The 21,473-nt window shown below is 37.1% G+C and overlaps 1 protein-coding gene across 1 annotated transcript; it reads right to left on the bottom strand.

The window, feature by feature from the left end:
• Window positions 1-469: 469 nt before the first annotated feature.
• On the bottom strand, window positions 470-1,071 carry LOC149178205 (glyceraldehyde-3-phosphate dehydrogenase GAPCP2, chloroplastic-like). The gene is made up of 2 exons (XM_089423562.1): window positions 776-1,071; window positions 470-679 (listed from the first exon to the last, which is right to left on the bottom strand). Exons 1-2 carry the CDS (start codon window positions 1,000-1,002, stop codon window positions 562-564), a joined length of 345 nt encoding a protein of 114 aa, XP_089279688.1. The 5' UTR covers window positions 1,003-1,071; the 3' UTR covers window positions 470-561.
• Between the last annotated feature and the right edge of the window lie 20,402 nt (window positions 1,072-21,473).

The following is a 21,473-nucleotide window of genomic DNA, read 5'->3' as shown; positions in this document are numbered from 1 at the left end:
TATCTCAGTGACTGTAACCCATGGCAAACATAACCTTCTTCACAGGCCTCAAAATATCAGGTTCAAAACTTGTAAGATTGATTCAAAACTTGGAGATGTATAGTTCAACTATGCTATATTAAAAATTCTTAATAGCAACTGTGGCATTGAACACAAATGCAAATCATCTGGACTCCACACAACACGGTTGACAGATACACCCGGTTCCTTAACAAGTGCTGCCTGCAGTCCCAGTGCAAAAGATTAAACTGATTGCATCATACATACAGTGCAAGTTGAACAAAAAATCCAAACTAAAACTCTCATATGGACAGCACAAATTATGTTTATAGTTGTATCTTCCTAATAAAGACATGATATGAGTTCTATTCGCATTCAGTAAGCTTGATACGGATAGATGAGCATGATACAGAAGCTTCAACCCCTGTTGACATCAAGGGATAATAAAAGTAACACAATGTTTGCAGGAAGTACATTTGTCGATGGAAAAATATAGATGCAACAATCTTAAGTACATTTGTCGATGGAAAACTATAGATGCAAACAGAAAAAATACAAAAATTACCACAAAAAATATACCTTAAGATGTGCAGAAGCCTTCTCGGTTGTTGTAAAAGCTCCAGATGATTCTACAACATACTCAACTCCATAGTTACCCCAGGGAATCTCTGAAGGATCCCTGTAGCAGTGGTTTCCAAGAGATCATAGCATCATTATTCTCTAAATCATAATTATCAGTGTTTATTTACACATTGGTTAATGTTAAGGGGCATACCTTTTAGAATTGACAGTAATACTGTGACCATCAATTTCAAGAGTCGTATCATCAACAATATTCAAGCTCCCTTTGTATACCCCATGAGTTGAATCATACTTAAACATGTAAGCCTGCCAGCCACAACCGCAAAACAGAAGTTTAGTCAAATTTCGGTCAATAGGAATGCTACAGTAATGCTTTAAAAGAAAATTCAGAACGGTATAAGGCACAAGAACAAATTCCATCAAGTTAAAGTTCAAAGTATGCACTGAAATTAACCCAAGGAACTTGCTCAACGTAGAGAAATTATCCTACAGCAATTGCTTGCATGCTAAGTAACAAATTGCTAGAGTCAAGCACACCTTACAATCCAGAGAAATAAAGTCACTTAAACAAAAACATCGTCATGCAAAAGCCCATGGCAATCAAAAGATCTGCTCAAAAGAATCAATGAGGGTGTGTTTTACACACCCATGGCAAGAAACCGAGAGTCTAACGAGAGATGGTCGGATCAAGACTGGGCAAATACGGACGTGGTAATAAACAGGCTAGTAATAAAAAGAAAAAATGAATAATTAAAAGTTATATAAAAAATTATTAAATAAAATAATATGACAATTAGAATATATAAATATATAAAAGTCGCCACAGCTGGACCGCTGGACTTCATGCTACCGCATGGATACCAAGTGTCGCGTTACCTGCACCCTAAGATCGCCATGATCGAGCGACGAAGCTGGAATACGTTGTAAGTAAAGATAAGAAATCAAAGAACCATCCAGTATATGCCGTATAGGAATACCTGGGATGTTTCAGCCTCTGTGTTGATCCTGACGGTACAGAAAAGCCAGAGAACTTTCCTGCGCGTCTTTCTGCCTTCATTTTCCAGAGATAATTGGTATCTCAGACTGCCGGCTCCCGCTCAGAAAGGCCTTGCCCTGTTTAATTTAATCGTCTTCTTCTGGGCTTAGATGTGACAGAGAATTCTAGATTTTAGGGGTGCCCTGTGTTCGATTTTGCGATGGCAATGGAGAAACAGAAAGAGACAGAGAAGGAATATCCAGGCCCTGGATTTATTTCAAGCTGCAAGGGAGCTAAATTTTTCATGAAGACGATTATAATTATGGGTTTTTTGCTTATAGCAGGCCACTATTTTCTATTTGGAAGACAAGATTTCTCCTCCTGTAAATCTCTGGCACAAGCATTTCTCCAGGGAGATTCGAACCCTGGTGCATACAGTGTCGAAATCAGAAAAACAGAGCTGAAGGATATGATCATGGCAAGTAAAATGCATAATACTAGTATTGTCATGAACAGCACCAGCAGAATCACTGAGTTAATTCATGTGAAAGAAGATCCGAACAAGAGGGTGTTTCGTCCTTATGGGAGCGCTGCATACTTGTTTATCCAAATGGGCGCTTACAGAGGAGGTCCAGCCACGTTTGCTGTAGTTGGTCTCGCTTCCAAGCCTCTCCATGTTTATGGAAAGCCACGATTTGAATGTGAATGCATCCCCAAGAATTCGTCTTCTGGAAGATTAATAAAGGGCAAGGCCTACAAAATGCTAGAGCGTGGGCACCGATGATAATGGTGGAGAGCTCATTCTTCATGCAATCCATGGCGACGAGTTTGGAAAACCAGAGAGGATCGTTGCTCTCGAGGAAGAAAAAGGTAGCTACAATGGCTCTGTTTATAGCCAGGCTCCTCCCTATGATTATCTCTACTGTGGTTCCTCCCTGTATGGTGACCTGAGTGCTCAGAGAATGAGGGAGTGGATGGCTTATCATGCCAAATTATTTGGGCCTAGGTCGCATTTTGTTTTTCACGATGCAGGTGGAGTGCATCCCCAGGTTAGAAAGGTGTTGGAGCCATGGATCAGGGCAGGTCGAGTGACATTGCAGGATGTAACAGAGCAGGAACAATATGATGGGTATTACCATAATCAGTTCCTTATTGTGAACGATAGTTTGCACAGGTACAAATTCATGGCGAATTGGACTTTCTTCTTCGATGTAGATGAGTATTTGTATATTCCCCGTAGGAAAACACTGAAAGCAATATTCCATGTCCAATAAGCTTTGCTTGCAGAATAAACTGGACAGCAGCTCGGCCAACAGTACTTATTCCAGGTAAGACCCATTATATTTTCAATTAAATAGTAGTAAAGATTCGATTATGGTTTTTGGATTTGAAATTCAATGTGATAATTCTGTTGTGCAGGGAATGGGGATTTGAGAACTTACAGTTTGTCATGGATTCGATACAACAGGTCGCAGGTTCGAAGCCCCGCAACCGACGTTTTCGCGAACCAGACATTTGAGGGCCTCACGACCTGCCAGGCCATGCGAGAGCAGAATCCAAGGTACGGCATTAACGATTTAACGCCTGGAATTAAACTCGTTGCGCCCCTTCGCTGCGCGTGCCCGACTGCTAAACAGGTCGCCAAAGGCATCAAGCTTATTCTCTCCTACATCGCAGATCCGGACGACAATGACGATATAATCACAGAAAAGTTCAATATAGTTCATGCAGATTTCATCTCACAGCTGTTGAACCATGGTGCATCATGGCATGCACCAGCTGCCAATGCAGGACATTGTAACATGGTGCATCATGGCATGCACCAGCTGCCAATGCAGGACATTGTAACAGGGAACATGGAGCTTTATTAAACCTTCGCATACCCCGGCGGAAGTAATGCTAACATTAAAACCAGACACCCGTGACGGTTAGCGAAAATGCACCGCGCTTATAGCTTTTAAGCTATGGTCGAGCCTCTTCCGCCTCGGGAAGAGGCCAAATAAGATGGCCAAGCTAAGGTGCGAATGAAACTTAGGCATATCCCCGCTCTAACCGCCGTATAACAGAGAAGGAAAGGGGTGAACTAATGCTAAGTCGGGTCATATCGATTACTATAGTCCCTGCCGGATGCCAGATGGCAGGGACTAATAAGACAGGTTGCTGTAAATAAAAATGTTTATCAATTATTAAACATCAAAAAAAGTACTATTGTAATACATAACAAAGTATCAAGAATCTGATGAAGCTACTAGAGCTAAATCTTGCGCGGTGGACCCCAAAAAGAAATGGAAGTTTTAAATCACATGGATATTTCTTTCCAGGTGGGCAATCCTAGGGTCAAAACTATCCAAAAACCAACGGTGCTTCCATTATGCTTGTGTGATGTCATTTAAAGCGTAGATACTATAATTATGTTGAGTATGCACGAATGATGCTTCCACTATCCATTTGTGATATCATTTAAAGCTTAGATAATATCATTATGCTTAATATGTTTTTCTTCTAGGATCTTATTCATGACGATTTTCATCTACCAATGAAGGGTAATGAAGTTTAGATTTTTTTCTGGGTACTGTTAAGGTCAAGTATCCAGTGGTCTACCTATTCGGGATCTCAAAATATAAGAAATCTTGATGGTCATTAGATAATAGGGAGTCGAGATGGCTAATCTGGTTGTGAATATCAAGTGAGGTAGCTAAATGGTAAATGGTCTCAACATCCTACACCTAGGTCTTGGATCATGTCTTCGGGACCATAACGACCTCCCCCTCAATGGCATGGCAGGTCTTGGATCATGTCTTCAGGACCATAACGACCTCCCCCTCAATGGCATGGCTTGTTGAGGGATGGAGGATGGGAAAGTGCACTGCCAACTATAGAGATCAAAACCCAATAAACACATGGAAGGGTTGCAACAAGGGTTGTCAAGAAGGAAGATGAGACAAGGATGGACGGACAAGGATTGATGGGAGGCATGATTAGAATAAACTAGCAAAAAATGTTAGATTCAAGGGGCAAAAGGAAATCATGGGGTAGAGTAAGACTTCAAGGAGTTGCGAGCAATTAAAAGTCATAAGACCAATTACAGAAAAATATAGAAACCAATAAATTCATGTGTAAATAAATCATTATAAAATTACTTTATCTTTTTTTCCATCTTAATTTTTTTAATTTAATTTAAAGTTATATTAATTTAATCTTTCAATAAATGTAAAATTAAAATAAATATATTATAATTATATAATAAATTTAAAAATAAATAATATACCATTTATTTAATTTTTATTAGAAAAATAAATTAACATTATATGTTTATATAATTTTAATTAAAAAATAAACCTCACGGTGCGCCTTGTTAACCAGACAATGTATTGCTAAAATATTTGTGCTCTTTTGTAAGTCAATATTCAAATTTCGACTTACCCATGCGTCATCCTTGGAGATGGTATCGTGCTTGGGGACGGTGTATAATAACAGGCATCAAGAAATTAACCTTGTGTGATGCGACTAAGAAAGCTAATACATAACTCATTCTGCGTGTAAAAAAACACAAACAAATAAACATAAAAAATAAAAACTTTTATTAAACAACAAATTTCCACTCAACAAACATATATATCATACTTCTAAAATATAAAATTATAATTGTTAAAAAAATGATTTATTTAAAATTTAATAAAACATATTTAATTTCAATAAATATTAATCGCAATATATATAAATATATAACGCACAATAAATATTAATCGCGATATATATAAATATATAATGCACCGAAAATATCAATGGGGATATGTGTATCCCAATGTGCTAGAAGCATAGCGAGTAGTTGATCCTATTAAAGAAACACCTAGGGAGAGTGAGTAGTTGATCATGTTAAAGCAACACCTATATCAAAAAGACAAGGAGCACCCCCAAAGGCACAAGGGATATATGTCCCTTTTATGAATGTTCTAATCATGAATGAAATGTGTGTGTCCATCATTAATTATATATGTAATTATGCCTCACTTCGATTAGCATTTGTTTACATGGTGTTTCAGTGGGATATAACACAATTTAATTAATTATTATGTACATATAATTCATATTTTTATAATTCATTTGAAATTAATTAATTTATTAATTTAAACCATAGATTTCCAAATACAATGATAAATATATACTTATTTGAGATTTAAACTTAAATTTTTTAATATTTAAATATTTAAGTTAAAAGAAAAAAATTTGTCCATATATTTTATATACATATTGATGGTATTACACAACTCATTGAGGTATATATCCATAAAATTATTAAATTGATTATATATATATATATATAATATGTTTAACTTTTTTATATACAAATATTTTTCTATGGATTGAGTATAAATTAGTTTTGATTCATTTTAGGCTTGGATTTAGTACTAAGAGGGATCAAATTTCTTGAAATAATTTTTTTTTTTCAAAATGAAAAGAGATTTTATCCATCTTGGCACATGATAAATCGAGGGTTAAGATGGATCTAGGATGGTCTTTATATACACACATACCATATCTAGGCTGGATCCATCTCTCGCTCTTCCTCCCCTCTTTCTCCCTCTTCCCTCTTGCTCTACTTTCTCCCTCCCTATCTCATTCTCTCTCTTGTGTATTCTCTCTCTTCCTCTCTCTCTCTCTCTCTCTCCCACCTCCCATTGCCACCCCCCAACCTACCCCCTTCATCTCTCTTTCTCTATCATCCAACTTTGTCACTATCTCCCTCCCCCTCTCCTTCTCTCTCCCCCTCTCTCCCCCTTTCATCTTTATGTCCCCCCCTCTCTCTCCTTTATGTCTTCCCTCCTCTCCTCTCTCCCTCTCTCTCCATCTCTCCCTTGTCACTCCCTCTCTCTACCTCTATGCCTATACGTCTTTATTCTTCCCTGCCTCTCTCTTCCCCTCCAACTCCATCTCTCTCTCTCCCTCCCTCTCTCCTCTCTCTCTTCATTCATCTCTCTTCCTCTCTCTTACATCTCCCTCTTTCTCTCCTCCCTGTCACTCTCTCTTTTCTTCTCTCTCCCCCTCTATTTCCCTACTCCATCTCACTCACTCTCTCTCTCTCTCTCTCACCTTTTTTGTCTCACTCCTCTATTTCCCTACTCCATCTCACTCACTCTCTCTCTATCTCTCACCTTTCTTCTCTCCCCCCTCTATTTCCCTACTCCATCTCACTCACTCTATCACTCTCTCTCTCACCTTTCTTCTCGCCCCCTATTTCCCTACTCCATCTCACTCCCTCTCTCAGTCTCACTCTCTCTCTCTCTCTTTCTCTTACACACATTTCTTCTCCCCCCCCTCTATTTCCCTACTCCATCTTACTCACTCTCTCACTCTCTTTCCCTATCCATCTCTCTCTCTCTCTCTCTCTCACCTTTCTTCTTCCCCCCCTCTATTTCCCTACTCCATCTCACTCACTATCTCTCTCTCTCCTACTCCGTCTCACTCACTCTCTCACTCTCCCTCTCTCCCCGCTCCCCCCATCCATATGACGAAGAATTTGCATTGTATGTTATGAATGCTATATGTATTGTCTACAATATTTTACATTTAATTCTCTCTATTCCATCTCACTCAGTGACTCTCTCTCTCTCTGTCACCTCTCTTATCTCCCCCCTGTATTTCCCTACTCCATCTCACTCTCTCTCTCTCACTCACACACACAGACACCTTTCTTCTCTCCCCCCTCTATTTCCCTACTCCATCTTACTCACTCTGTCACTCTCTTTCCCTATCCATCTCACTCTCTTTCTCTCTCTCTCTCACCTTTCTTCTTCCGCCCCTCTATTTCCCTACTCCATCTCACTCACTCACTCTCTCTCTCTCTCCTACTCCATCTCACTCACTCTCTCTCTCTCTTTCTCTCTCCCCGCTCTCCGCATCCATGTGATGAAGAATTTGCATTGTATGTTTTGAATGCTATATGTAATGTCTACAATATTTTACATTTTAATTCTCTCTACTCCATCTCACTCACTCTCTCACTCTCCCCCCATCCATATGACGAAGAATTTGCGTTGTATGTTATGAATGCTATATGTAATGTATACAATATTTTACATTCTAATTTTCATTGTGAAATGAGTTATGGTTTTTATGTGGTACTAATATTGTATGGTATTGGTCCATGGTATTGTAACAAAACCTATACAAGTTAATAATATCCATGGTAAAGTGGGGGTTGATATCCATGGTTAAGAAACTTGTTATATTGTAAGTTTATTGTAAGTCTTAAGTTTTGATGTTCTTATTAATTAAATTTAAATATGGTTATGGAATCATTATTAGTCTTGATCACTATTAGTTTAGCATTAACCAATGTAAATTATAATGTTTAACTTTGAAAAATAAATATATTTTTTTCAATATTATTAAAAAAAAAAATCAAACATTTGCTTTAAAGCCTTACCCCCTTACATATTTTATGCCATAATTTTATGGATATGGTTGCAATATTGGTGCATGATTTTTAAATATTTGTGTAGGGAAATTTTATTCATAAGCTTTGGAGGAAAACCATTAAAAAAATACTAAAATATAAGTTATGCTCAAGTAAATAACATATCTACCAGTGATTACTTCCCACTATAATTTAGGCAGATCTTTGGGTAAAAAAATGCATACCAATAAAATCTAAAATATATATTTATATGAATTATTTCCCACCATTATATATTTTTTCTTAAGCACTTATGTAGGAGTATAATTGTAAATGTATAGAAGTCTTTATAGTACCCACCAAAATTTGCAAGTTCTTCTACTTGAAGAAGCAATTTACTTATCCACTTCATATCTCAAACATTATGATGATTTGTTTATCCAACATTATTAATTTAATATTGACCAATATAATTGGCAATAATTTTATGCAATTTTCTAGAGCATAATTTTTAAATAAATTAGAATGACTAAATTAATTTTAACATTTTATTTATTTTTGTTAAATTTACATATAAATGTTAAATATTTATATCTATACAACTATCCTTATATTAAATTGTAAAACACCTCTTCACACAAAAATATATTCATCATTTTCATAAATAAATGTTTTCAAATTATGATCACAAAAGTTCAATCTCATACATTATGATTTGAAAGAATTAATCGCCATAGTCTAAAAATTATGCTTTTTTGTCCTGAAAGTTATAAAAATTCTGGTGATATTTTGAAAAAATCCGGTAGGGATTTTTATAAATACAAGTAAAAGCTGTCAAAAATCATAATTATAAGTGCCTTAGACGTTTTTGATGATGCTGAATCTATTTCCATCCTAAGAAACATATCTACAAAAAATTTGAAATTTTTTAACTAAATTTTGTCCCCTTCTAACCGTTGAGGCAAGTCCTCCCAACTCCGAATTAATCTAATTTTATGCCTGCGTACATGTTGATGGAATAGACTTTAGAATGAGTTTCAGAGTTGAGTGGAAATAAAGCTGCAGAGTGTCCCTCTCACGCTTTAAAACCGAAGCCGACATGGACCATTGGAGTGGATAATTTTTTATAAGGAACCAGACAAACTAGCCACGAAATCAGGGAATATGAATATTGAGAGTAAGGATTTCATAAAAAGGCGAGGCCCTGTCCCCTTTCTCTCTCCAATCTTAACTGATTTCGTCTCTCTTAGCAGTTATTTCTTAATTGACAAGTCATTTTCATACTGCGTCACTGAAGTAATAATAGTTAAAAATTCGTCGAAAAAGATTCATTGAACTGAGAAGGTTTAGCTAGGTTGGAAAAGAAAGAATATTATAACAACATTCACTTTGAAAAGCAGAAAAAAACTGTTATGGTGTTTGGGAATGGAAATGGCATCCGAAGGCTTTGTTTTTTATGCACTGCGCGCCTCTCTTGACTGCGTCCCGGTCCCGCGAACCCTTTAATCATGCCGCTGGAAAAAAAACACATGAATTAACTAACTGATTCATCTTGATTTCAACGCAGCAAATCCACATATTTATATCGGTGGAATGATGCCGCAAATTTGCTATTTGCAATTATGTTACTGATTACTATATTTGGTTGCCCAATTCTCCAAGCACACGGATTCAACCTGTAAAATATATTTTATTGCTTTTGTGAGGTTGGATTAAATAATGAGATGAGTTGCAATTACTGCTTACTCTCGCGAAAGGACTGTAGCGAATCCTCCACTCCCAGGCCATACTTTCACTGGATAGGCACAGTAAAGTAACGTCACTATTTCAGTAGCCATGCTCTATGGCCGCGGTGGGCTAACGAATCTCATAAGAAATGGCCGCAAGCATGTGAGGCCTGGTAATACCCATCTATCGAGAATAATATACACAAACCCATATAAACTATGATATGATATGCACTTAGAATTTGCAAACATGAGGCTCCATATTTTAATTTCTCACTTTCTTAAAATTGTGATATTTGATATAGAGGCCACTTGTGTAATCCCCGGATATACAACTTGGCTTCCCTAAACAGAAATGGATCTTGCATTCTCAATGCAACTAGCAAAGCTTTGTTTAGATGCAATACTGTTATTGTTACACATAGACACAAAATGTGAGCCGGCTATACAATGCATACTGTCCTTACTACAGAAACCATAAACATAGCTTGTATCTCCAGTGCTGCAGCTATATTCAGGTCCCTTTTATAAGAAACGGCGGGGTGATGAATCCGACACATGGATCGTTGGATTTCTGTAATGGGTACGGAACATTGTGCCAGGTATGGGTGGAAATCATTATTCCATGCCGTTCCACGTGATAGTTCTACGTACCAGTGGACAGATCAGTGAAGCCAAGGACTTCAATAAAGGGCCTGTGGCATTCAAAACCCAAACGAAAAAAGTGACAAGGTCAAACTACGTTAGCTGAAGCGCTTGTGGCATTGGAAACCTAGACGAAAAAGACACGAACGTCAAACTAGATGGGAATAAAGTACGTTGATTAACTTCTCACTGTTATATTTTTTTCCAAATTTTGGTGGGAATTTGAACGAAATGTTTTTGTCATTCTTGATCTTTGTTGGTTGAAATGAGTTTTTAATTCATATATGTATTTAGCATCTGTAAAACCCATGAAACACTGAAATTGTCAAACAACTTAAATTTGTGATAATATCCAGTCGCTGCCCTATTCTAAATAAGTTGATATCCCAAATACAATTCATAGTTAATAACCAGAATACCTAAGTAGAATACAATTCATAATCAATAACCAGATAGGTATCGAATTCCTTAAACTATAGAAAAATCCAAAACGATCGACGGGTCCCTTGCAAAAAGGAGCCTACACATCGGGTGATCTCTCTGCAAAAGGTGGCTGGCCGATTGGAGCGACTACGGAGACGTTTCGAGGTTGCAAAGGTACTCCGCTCATTGAGAATCGTCCCTTTTCGAAGCTGACGGTTTAAAATTGACAGGTGTGGAGGTCCCCCTTTTGCATCCGCTCGTTCAGAATCGTACGATTTTAAAGCTAAGGACGGTGTAAATGTGACGCGTTAGGAGGTCCCCTTTTGCATAGGTGTTCGGCGGGTCGAAGGATTGTCTGTTTTTTAAAGCAGGGACGGTGTAACTGTTTATTCTTAAAATGGAATTGAGTTGAATTTGACTAAGTTTCCTTGAATATAGCTTTTTTTAATAATCAATTTTCATATTAAAAGAATATGGCTTCTTCCACTCTTACAAAATAAATAGTTGTCATTAATTATCATTTTTTTAAATTAAAAATATATTTAAATATATTTTTTCATTAAACTTGCTTAAAATTCGATGATATTTATTAACGTTTCATTAAATTTATTTATACATTCAATAAAATATTTTAAGAAAAAATAATCAGATTTTAAATTTTAATAAAAGAATTGTATTATTCCATTTGAATAAAAGCCAAATTTTTAGAATAATTAAATTAAATAATCTCTAATTTATAATTAATTTAGGTTATTTTTATTATTAAAAAAATATGATTTTGGTTTTTAAAAAATATCAAATTATAAAATAAAATGAATAATATGCTTTAAAAAAATAATTATTAATTATAAAATCAAATTATAAATTCAATTGAAATTAACAAGATATTTTCAAAAATTAATTATTAATTATAAAATCAAATTATAAATTCAATTGATTATAAATTAATAGGAAATTTATTAATCTTCAATTTTTAATATAGGTTTTTTTTGCTTCTTTTCAAAGCATAATTATATCTTTTTAATGTATGCATGTGTAATATTCAATTTTTTTTTTTGTTAGTTAACGTTTCCATTTCATCATTCACAAATTTATAATAGCCATAGGTACTTATGTCTCTCTAGCTTACCACTTCATAAAGCAAACATAAACTAACTTATTGTGATTTATTCATTGTCCAAAAAAAATGATGGGTGTTGAAAGAGCATAAGCGGTATGGCACACATTTTTGTTCCCAACTGTGGCGAGTTCAAATTTTTGGAGACATATTGTAATTTGGAATATTATGTTCTACTTGGTGAAATAGAGGCAGTCATATTACAAAGTTACGGATTTCAAACATATGGTGATGAGTTTCCCCTGTAGTAGGAAAGCCATCAAAAAGATTAATAACATAGTACAATAGATGCGTAAACATTTATGACAAAGCATCAAACAAAATGAACCTAGGAGTCATAAAGAGAGGGAAGTTTCCAATTTTATGGGCTAGCCTTAATTATTACTTTGTAGTGTCATTATCGAGCTTGGAGGCAAGCCCCTTTTTTTATGGGGAGATGGCCTTCAACCTCCATCAACAAAATCTTCACTTCATCCATTTTATCCAGAATGTTATCCATTGCATACCATCTGTTCATGAGGACTTTCCCTAAAATAAGCCTCACGTGCCAATATAAATTCATTATATACATGTATTGGTTATGTCAGCCTTTTGTATTCCAAATGTCAAGAATCTAGAGAATCTTTGAATCCAAAATTTCCTCGCATTCAATGCAAACCTCATCCTCGATGACACCAATCCTGAACTGGGTGTCAATGGGAACATGGCCCTAAAAGTGTCATGTAAAAGTCTCAACACGAAAATAAGCATTGAAGCCTCCAATTCCCAATCATCCAATGTTGATTGGGCTGATGACTTGGTAGGTCATACATGTGACATGGTGCTGACGTCAACATTTTATTGAGCGATACAGTGTGCAGTCAAAACTAATCACGTGTTGACATGTGGCAAGTCTTACAGGCTGCGTTGGAGGAATTTTATTGGTTGTTGAGTTGATTGAGCGATACAGTGTGCAGTAAAAACCAATCATGTGCTGACATGTGGCAAGTCGTACAGGTTGTGTTGGAGGAATTTTATTGGTTGTTGAGTTTTGTGGTGAACCAATCATGAGGCGCCATGTGGGCCTTGGTTTCTATGTAAGATATTGTTGGGTCAACCAACAGACACAACGGGGTTTGACCCTGAGACCTCTAGCGAGTTAACCAAGTTCCTTACCATTCCACCAACTATGTTCCTTCTTATATCATATGGTCCATTTCTATTTATTGTGTAATGGTTTAATGTGTTGGGGGGTGCAGGATGGCTTTCCCGACCGGCCCTAGCCCCCGGTCATATTATATAACGTGACCACAATACAAAGGCCATTTGGGTGGGTGGTTATCTCGGCCCCCTGTCCCATTTATTAGCCACAATCGGGCGCATAACCAACAATGAGCGGAAGGGGCAGGGCAGTGAGACCTAGCAACATTTTTTACTTATGGCATGAGACCACAAGTAGGGAAATTGGCGGAGGGTTTGGAGGCTAGGATGAGCATGTGGCCCAGCACCGGACATACGGCACATGATGTGACCAGGGGTAGAGTGTTGGCCAGTGTGTGGCCTATATTGCAGGCCCCTAGCATGTTCAACCCATACGACCGAAACAGAGGGCTAAAAAATTGACGTTAAGGTGTAATGGCATGTTTTAAGCATTTGATAATTTGCACCATTTGCAGCAAAATCAATGTTGATCCCAAGTCAAATTATCGCCCAACGAACCTGCCAAAGGATTATTTTTTTGCTTCATTAGGCGGTTTTGTAAATTTAAAGGACATATAATAGAGAAAGGGGCAAGGAGGCCTACCTTGCGCACTTTTCACCCTTTTTGAGCTCAATAAGAGCCTATGTAAGAGTTTTTGGGTGTTTTGGACACAATGGAAGCATTATTTTTATGACTTGAGTATTGTATGTTGAACATTTTTCAAATCCAACTCCTTTGTCTTGCAAACAAAGACTATTTTTGGCTTCTTTAAGGCCATATGAATACCTTTTTTTGGCACATAAAGAGCCTATAAAAGGGTTTTCGAGCCTTCCGTACACATCTGCAACACATGTTTCTTCATTAGAGTAGTGATTTTCAGTCTATTCTCAGTATGATTGTGGGAGAAGACCATTTCAACACTTCATTATCAGCGATTGAATTTATGCTTCTTGATCTCAGAATGAGTACCAGGATCTGTTGCCACATTCAGTGAGAGAGACCTTTTCTTTTAGCGCCATCATTTATTTGCTAAAGTGATTCAACTAATGAGTGGGAGTTCTCTAAAGGAGAATTTTTCTTTCAAGGAGAAACAATGCCACTCTAGAAGGAGGTTTACTTTATGAGTTAAAGATTTGCAATGTACTCTTTTTGTTTCTGGGATCAATAAAGTAGCCTAAACATTGCAGTAGGGCCTGGACCCATAGTCCACAGTTGACAAACTTGGTTGTCACTTTATCTATTTTCATCATGTTACATTTCATATGATTTTGTTTCATCTTTAAGTTCATCTAAAACTTAACTATTCACTTTTGAATAAGTTACGATCTAAGTGACCGTTTGAAGGCTAAAATTTATCAAAACTTGCAAAGTGTCAGAGGACGATCGAAATTTCAGATCACTGGTACCAGAGTAGGTTCTAACCAGATTACGAGCATGGGAAAAATTTTGAAGCAAGTAGGGATCCTACAATTGGAAGAGAGGAATTATTCTCTTTAAGTGGAGAACATGGAACTAATAAGATTGTCAAAAGCAATAGAGGATGAGAAGAACAAGTTGTGCCTGATGTTGGAGAATATCATTTAAGTGTAAACTGGGGAATGTTCAGCTATCGAAGCTTCCTCCAAGACTTGACAAGTTTGTGGTCATGTGATGACTGATGTTTATACCCTTTTCAGTTAAAGTACACTACTTATATTTTAAATCACAGGAGTAGTTTTCTTGAATCTTCATCTACCACTTCGTCTACAAAAGAGAAGAACGAGGAGAGGGTTAAACTTCAGGAAGAGGACCAAGAGTTGCAAGTAGAAAAGGACATAAAAGATACTTTTTGTTCAATTCATTCACTTAACAATGATAATGCTTCTTTTGCATCATTTGAGAAACATAACAAGGGTATTGGTATGAAAAATGGGATACAATGGTAAGGGTCCTAGAATTCATAGTCATGGTATCATTAAAATCCTATTAAGGTGAGAAAATAACCTCAACATGAAGGATTAGGATATGTTCAAGAAGAAGTTGGAGAATGGTCCACAACTGCAAAGTCAAGCAATTCTTCAAGTGTAAAATTTGTGAAGAAAGAACTCTTGCAAGTTGAAGGATTATCATATCATGATGATGACATTGATGGGGAAACATATCCAAACAGAGATGAGCGCTGCAAAGGAAGAACTAAGTCAAGTTCTCCTCAACATAATCTTAATCCAAAGGACAATTATAAAAGTTATAAATGTCATGATTATTCAAAAGCCTTCTATGGCTATAAGCATCATGATGATTTGAATATTTTTTTGTGGAATGTCATCCCTTGTACTTTTTGTCATGCACTTAACCATTCTGTAGCCAAGTTCCAAAAAATGAAATAAATGCTTGAGAAAGAGAATATGTCGACTAGAAGTGAGACGAGGAAGGAAGATCATCTTCCAAGTCCAAAGAATTTTTTGCCAAGAAATTCTCACAAAAACTTTTGTACTTATTGCAATATAAGTGGGAATTGGATTGAGAAATGTTGGAAGCTTCATCCACATCTTCATCCAAAGAAGAAAAAATAGTTTATAAAATCACCTGAGAAAGAGAAGGAAAACGAACATGTGAGGAACACCATAACCATCCCCGAAGTAGCTCCAAAAGAAAGTGAAATGTAGAAAGAAAACAACCTAGACAAGCTAGGTGAGAAATGGTTAGACTATTTGTGTAGTTAAATACTTCATTTGCTTCGTATTCCACATGTTGCATATCCCCAGAATTGGGTATTTTGTAAAATTGGTGTTATGAATAAATCACTTATATGCAACAATATTTTCTTTGACATTTTATGTTATTTTGGCTTGTTAATGAGTCAATTTATATGGAATTTGAGAGTCGAATTTATTACAAATTGTAAAAAACTGCATCTCCTTTGTGGATATTGTGATAATATTCCTAAAATTTTGGATGAGCATTTGAATTACAACCAACATGTCTACAATCATGCGAAGTACTCATCTATGAAAATATCTCCATTTGAAGCTTGCTTGTGTTTTTTTCCAAAGTCTCCTGTGGATTTCATCTTTGGTAAATGTATTATAGTAGGTGGATATAGTGATGTGAACAAACCCAAGAATTTGATTGAACAAATTTATTTAGTGCACCAAAGTGTACAAGAGCAACTTTAGAAAAATGAAGAAAAATACAAAGCAAGGCATGAAAAACATCAAGTTTATCATGATTTCCACATAGGAGTTCAAGTTTGGTTGTATATGACCAAGGAAAGACTTCAAGGTGAAGGTAAAAGTCTCAATTCAATCAGATATGGTCCTTTTAAAATTTTGGAGAAGATTGGTAATGAAGCTTTTTTATTAGATTTTCCACTTTATATGTAAAGTTATTTTGTTGTGAATGTGGAAAAATTGAGATTGTATGAGTAGAATTATTGATGATCATGAAGAGAATGTTCACATTTCATATATTGAAGATTCTTCTCCTAAATATTTAGATGATTTGCAAGAAGACTCAATTCTTGGCAGGAGAATCAGGACTTGACGTAGATGCAATGTGGAGTATCTTCAAGTGGGGCTCAAGAGTACCAATCTAAGTAAAGTAATGTGGAATGAGATCGAGAAAGTGAGGAAGTCATACCCTCACTTACATGCTGAGTAAAAACAAACTTTTGGTGGTCCAAGAGCTTCTAGTGGAGAGGAATGATCCAACGGATAAAAAATATTCTAAAAAATTAAAGTGCTTAAAATCACTCAAAACTAGTGGAAAATTGTAGATATCGTCGTTCTGATTCCAACACGCTTGAATCACCTCAATTCAACATTGTATGTGAAAGTTATCGCGTTTTGAATTTTTTGGCAAACAATTAAAAAGTCAACTTACAGAGTTTATTGGGTTGTTTATTGGGCAAGCTGTATAGGTGACATGACGATGATGTCAGTAATTGACTCAAAAGTATGGTGTGTAGTATGGACCAATCACATGTTGATGCATGACAGGTAATACAAACTGTTTTGGTGGAATTTTATTGGCTATTGAGTTTTGTGGTTAACCAATCACGAGGCGCCACGTGCCCCAATGGTAAGGCGCCATGTGGCCTCTAGTTTCTATGAAAAATATTGCTGGCCCAATCGACCGACCCAACAGGGTTCGACCCCAAGATCTCTAGCGAGTTAACCAAGTTCCTTATTGTTACTGCAACTTTGTTCGTTGTTATATCATATCAGCCATTTCTATTTATTGTGTAATAATTTTATGTGTTGGGAGGTGGGTCAAGGGGCTCGCCTGACTGGCCTTAGCCCCTATGAATATTATATAACATGACAAAAATACAAAGGCGACGAGGATGGGTGGTGATCCTAGCCCCCGGTCTCATTTATTACCAATAACTGGGCGCATAATGAATGGCCAACAAAAGGGGTTGGGGGGGGCGGTAAGCCCTAGCCCCAGGCTTCAACTATGGCATGAAACCACACACAAGGATATCAACAGAGGGCTTGGATGGCGGGGCAGGCGTGTGGCTCATCCCCAGGCCATATGGCATAGATGCGATCAGGGGCAGAGTGCTAGCAGACATGTGGCCTCTTTTCAATGGGCACATGGCCTTTGGCCTCTTCCCCTAGCTACGTTGAACCCATACGACTAAAAAATAGGGATAAATAATCAATGCTAAGGCCTAATGGCATGTTTTAATCGTGTGAAAATTTTCAATGGTGGAATCAATGTTTATCTCGAGTGAAATTATCCTTTACGGACTTGCCAAAGGACGAGTTCATTGTTTGGTTAGGCAATTTTTTCAATTTGTAGGACATATAGCAGAGAAAGGATAGAGGAGACCTATTTTGGCAACGTTCATCCTTTTTAAGCCCAAGAAGAGCCTACATAGGGTTTTTGAGTGTTCTAAACATAATGGCAATATCGCTTTTAAGATTTGAATATTGGATGTTGAACAATTTGCAGAGGCAAGTCCTTTTGTGTTGTAGATAGAGACTCTTTTTGGATTCTTTAAGGCCATATGGAGACCTTTTTTAGCACAGAAAGAGCATAAACAAGGGTTTTCAAGCCTTCTAGACACATACGTAGTACCTATTTCTTCATTAAAGCTGACAATTTCAATATATTCTTAGCATGATTGTGGGAAAAAATCATTTCAACACTTCATTATGAAGTAGTTGAATTTGTGCTTCTTGATCTTAGAATGAGTATGAGTACTTGTTGCTACATTCAGTGAGAGAGTCCTTTTCTTTTAGCCCGTCATTTCTTTGCTAAAGTGAGTCAACTTGTGAGTGAGAGTTCTATAAAGGAGAACATTTCTTTCAGGGAGAATCATAACACTCTAGAAGGAGGTTTACTCTATGAGTCAAAGATTTGTAATGTACTGTTTTTGTTGTTGAGATCATGATTAGGAGCTCAAAGTTTGTAAAAAATTCAAAGTGTCAGAATTTTGATACGTTCAACTTTAGATTGAAGAGCTCGTCATTTTGAATCTAATGTTTTGAATGGCACTCAAATCCGAGGTCTTATGCAAAAGTTATATCCGGTCAAAGTTCAAGGTTGACTTGATCACATGGTAGGCTTGGGATGATGTAGCAAAGTCTTCAGCGAATGAGGAGGCGCCAAGTGGCATCTAGCCATTAGTCCATCACATCGCAAATCATAGTCACAAGGTGGAAAGGTGTTATAAATCGGCCCCCAGCAGGATCCCGGTTGCAATTGAGATATCGCATATCGTAGCTTGGACGAGGAATGAGAATCGATCACCGATGCAGTAGGTTGTGATGCGATCGCATATCTCACATTACATAATGTTAATAATTGGCCCCCGGCACAATCATATATGTGTCACCACCGATAACCCAAATACGATATGTTATATGTTGCATTTTATAACCCTGTGGGTGTGTGTTATCACAGAACGCACGTAAGGGTCTCTACGCTGAAGGAAAAGCCGATTCTGATAAGTCCTAGATGCAGGATTTTATATGTTACAGTTAATAATCCCAGTGGGTTCGTAGAGCGCCTGGTATAAGGTTCTGTATGCCAATTGTGATATCCTACAGGGTTGCAAACCGTCACCTTAACTTCTGGGCCTCCACTCCTCATGTGATCACTCATCCTTAACTATGAGATAGGCAGGATTGACGGCGGAACCACCAATTTGGGTAGAACTGCTCGTTTAGACTGTAGAATATGAATTTAACTGGTAGTAAGCCAGATTTGGAGGAGGAAATTGTGGGGAGACTGGAAAAACTCATAACTAAGGCAATTTTCGAGCAAACTGGATGTAAAAAGAGGCTAGATAGCCATCTTTTGGAATTTCGAACTGATTGGAATAGGTCTCAGGATGAAAGGAGCACTTCTGGATATGATTTTTGTAAAGTGAAGCCTATGTGTGCCCTGGTCAACTAGAGTGTTGATTTAGTTTATGGAGGAGTTTGAAGGTGGAGATGACCTTGTATGGGTCTTCCAGCCTCCACGTGCTTTCTACAGTAGTCATTACAACAGTGCTATAGCTATATTTCTTCTTTTCTCTATATGTGTATGGAGAAAGAGGCTTGTTTAAGTGCTTCAAGTGGATTTCTGCACTTGTTTATGCTCTTGGAAGTTAGAGTATGGGGTCTTGATTTGAGAGCCCTTAGCTTACTGACTGTTTCATGACAAACTGTAGGTTGTCACATGTTTAGAGTGAGAATTCTTTGCAAAAGAATGTTTCTTTGAAGGGGAAACACGCCACTCTTTTTGTCAGCACATTTGTGTACTCTTTCTCTGAAGAATTTTGAGCATAAGGAGAAGGGGTCATGCCTTTAGAGCCGATCCAAGGAGATGAAACCTAGGAGGGGTGAACTCGTTTATCAATGTCTAATGTATTATTGTCTGATGCATGCTTCCATTTAGTGTTTTGGTTTCATGTTTTAAGTTTTTCTTCATGAAACTATCTTAAGAAAAACACATAAAATTCATGCTTTTACTTGCTATTTTGGAGTACAACCTGAAGCACATTTTTATATTCTGATGAGGGGAATTAGCATAGCATTACTAATCTGCCCCAATTTAGATCAGGTTGGTATCAGAGCTATGGTTTTGCTTTGTGCAAGGAGGAATTGACTGCTGTTTGCAAGTAAATGTATTTTGAAGGTCATTGAGGAGAAGGATTTGGAAAGGAGAGCAAGAGAGTTTCAATCTCTACCTCCAAGTTCTACCTCAAATTGTAGTAGAAGCTTCAAACAAAGCATGTCCCAAGGAGGAGAGCCTGCAAGAATGTAAGAGGATGTGAAGGATTTTAGAAATTATTTCTTAGACATGGCAGAAATGGTGAAAGTCCTCTATGAAGAGAGGAATACCAATTTTCAAGGTGAAGGATTTAGACCTCCAATTGAAGAATGTTCTCCAAGGGAAGAAGGTAACAAGAATGGTGATAAACCACCATCTTCTCCACAATCTTCATGTTTTTCTACAACTATTATGCAAGATGCTAGTGTAGAAATTCCTTTAGAGAAGGTAGATGGACAAGTTTGTACCTTCTATCCACATGATGTGGAAGATGAGGTTCTATCAGCACCCAAATCTAAGGAGCTGAAAGAAGAGAGCCGAAGAGTCCAAGAGGACACATCTCGAATTAAAAGGGAATTTGAAAACATCTTCGTATGCCAATCAAAGGATGCAACAAATGGTAAGAATTTACATGCTTCTTCCTTATGCGAAAGTATTGATGTAAATTCATTTGCAGCCTTTGAAAAACACAGTAAAGGCATTGGATCCAAACTCTTGACCAAGATGGGTTACAAGGGAGGAGGCCTTGGCATAAACCAGCAGGGCATCAAAAATCCAATTGCAGCCAAGGAGAGGCCTAAATATGAAGGCTTAGGCTATGTCGCAAAAGAAGAATGGTATTCTAGTGATGGTTCATGGGTCATGTGTTCCTTTTTCCGTAAGGGAGGACACGAGGAGGCAACATGTTGGAGTTTTCACCCATAACTAGTTCCCACGTGGTTCCTCAAGCGTAAGGAGGATTTGAAGGGGAAAACGTCTCCAAAGAGAGATGAAAGCATCGAAGAAGGTGGAAAGCTCAGTTCTTCAAGCCACGCAAGTTCCTCACGTAGGAAACGTAAGCCAAAGGACAACAGAAAGAGGTATAATCGTTCTGTTAATTAAAATGTTGTTAATTCGAATGCTTTTCATGATGGAAAACAAAACACGAATTTGAATAACGTGTTAAGGAAAATGTTTCCATGCACCTTTTTCCTTTCATCTAACCATTGTGTAGATAAGTGCGATAAAAGGAAAGAAATCCTCGAGAAGATGTTTATGTCTACTGGAATTGAGACCGAAAGGAGAAAATCTCATCCAAAGATAAAGGCAAGTGAGCCGAGAGGAGCTCAAAAGAACTTTTTTACTCATTACATTATCATTGGGCATTGGGTCGAGAAGTGTTGGAAATTGTTGCCACA

Source organism: Pinus tabuliformis, chromosome 4_1 (assembly GCF_031772625.1).
Source record: "Pinus tabuliformis cultivar Carrire ecotype Pingquan chromosome 4_1, CPIR1, whole genome shotgun sequence".
Classification (NCBI taxonomy): Eukaryota; Viridiplantae; Streptophyta; class Pinopsida; order Pinales; family Pinaceae; genus Pinus; species Pinus tabuliformis.
The sequence above is the reverse complement of the archived record's forward strand: the minus strand, read 5'-3'. Positions and strand labels throughout refer to the sequence as shown.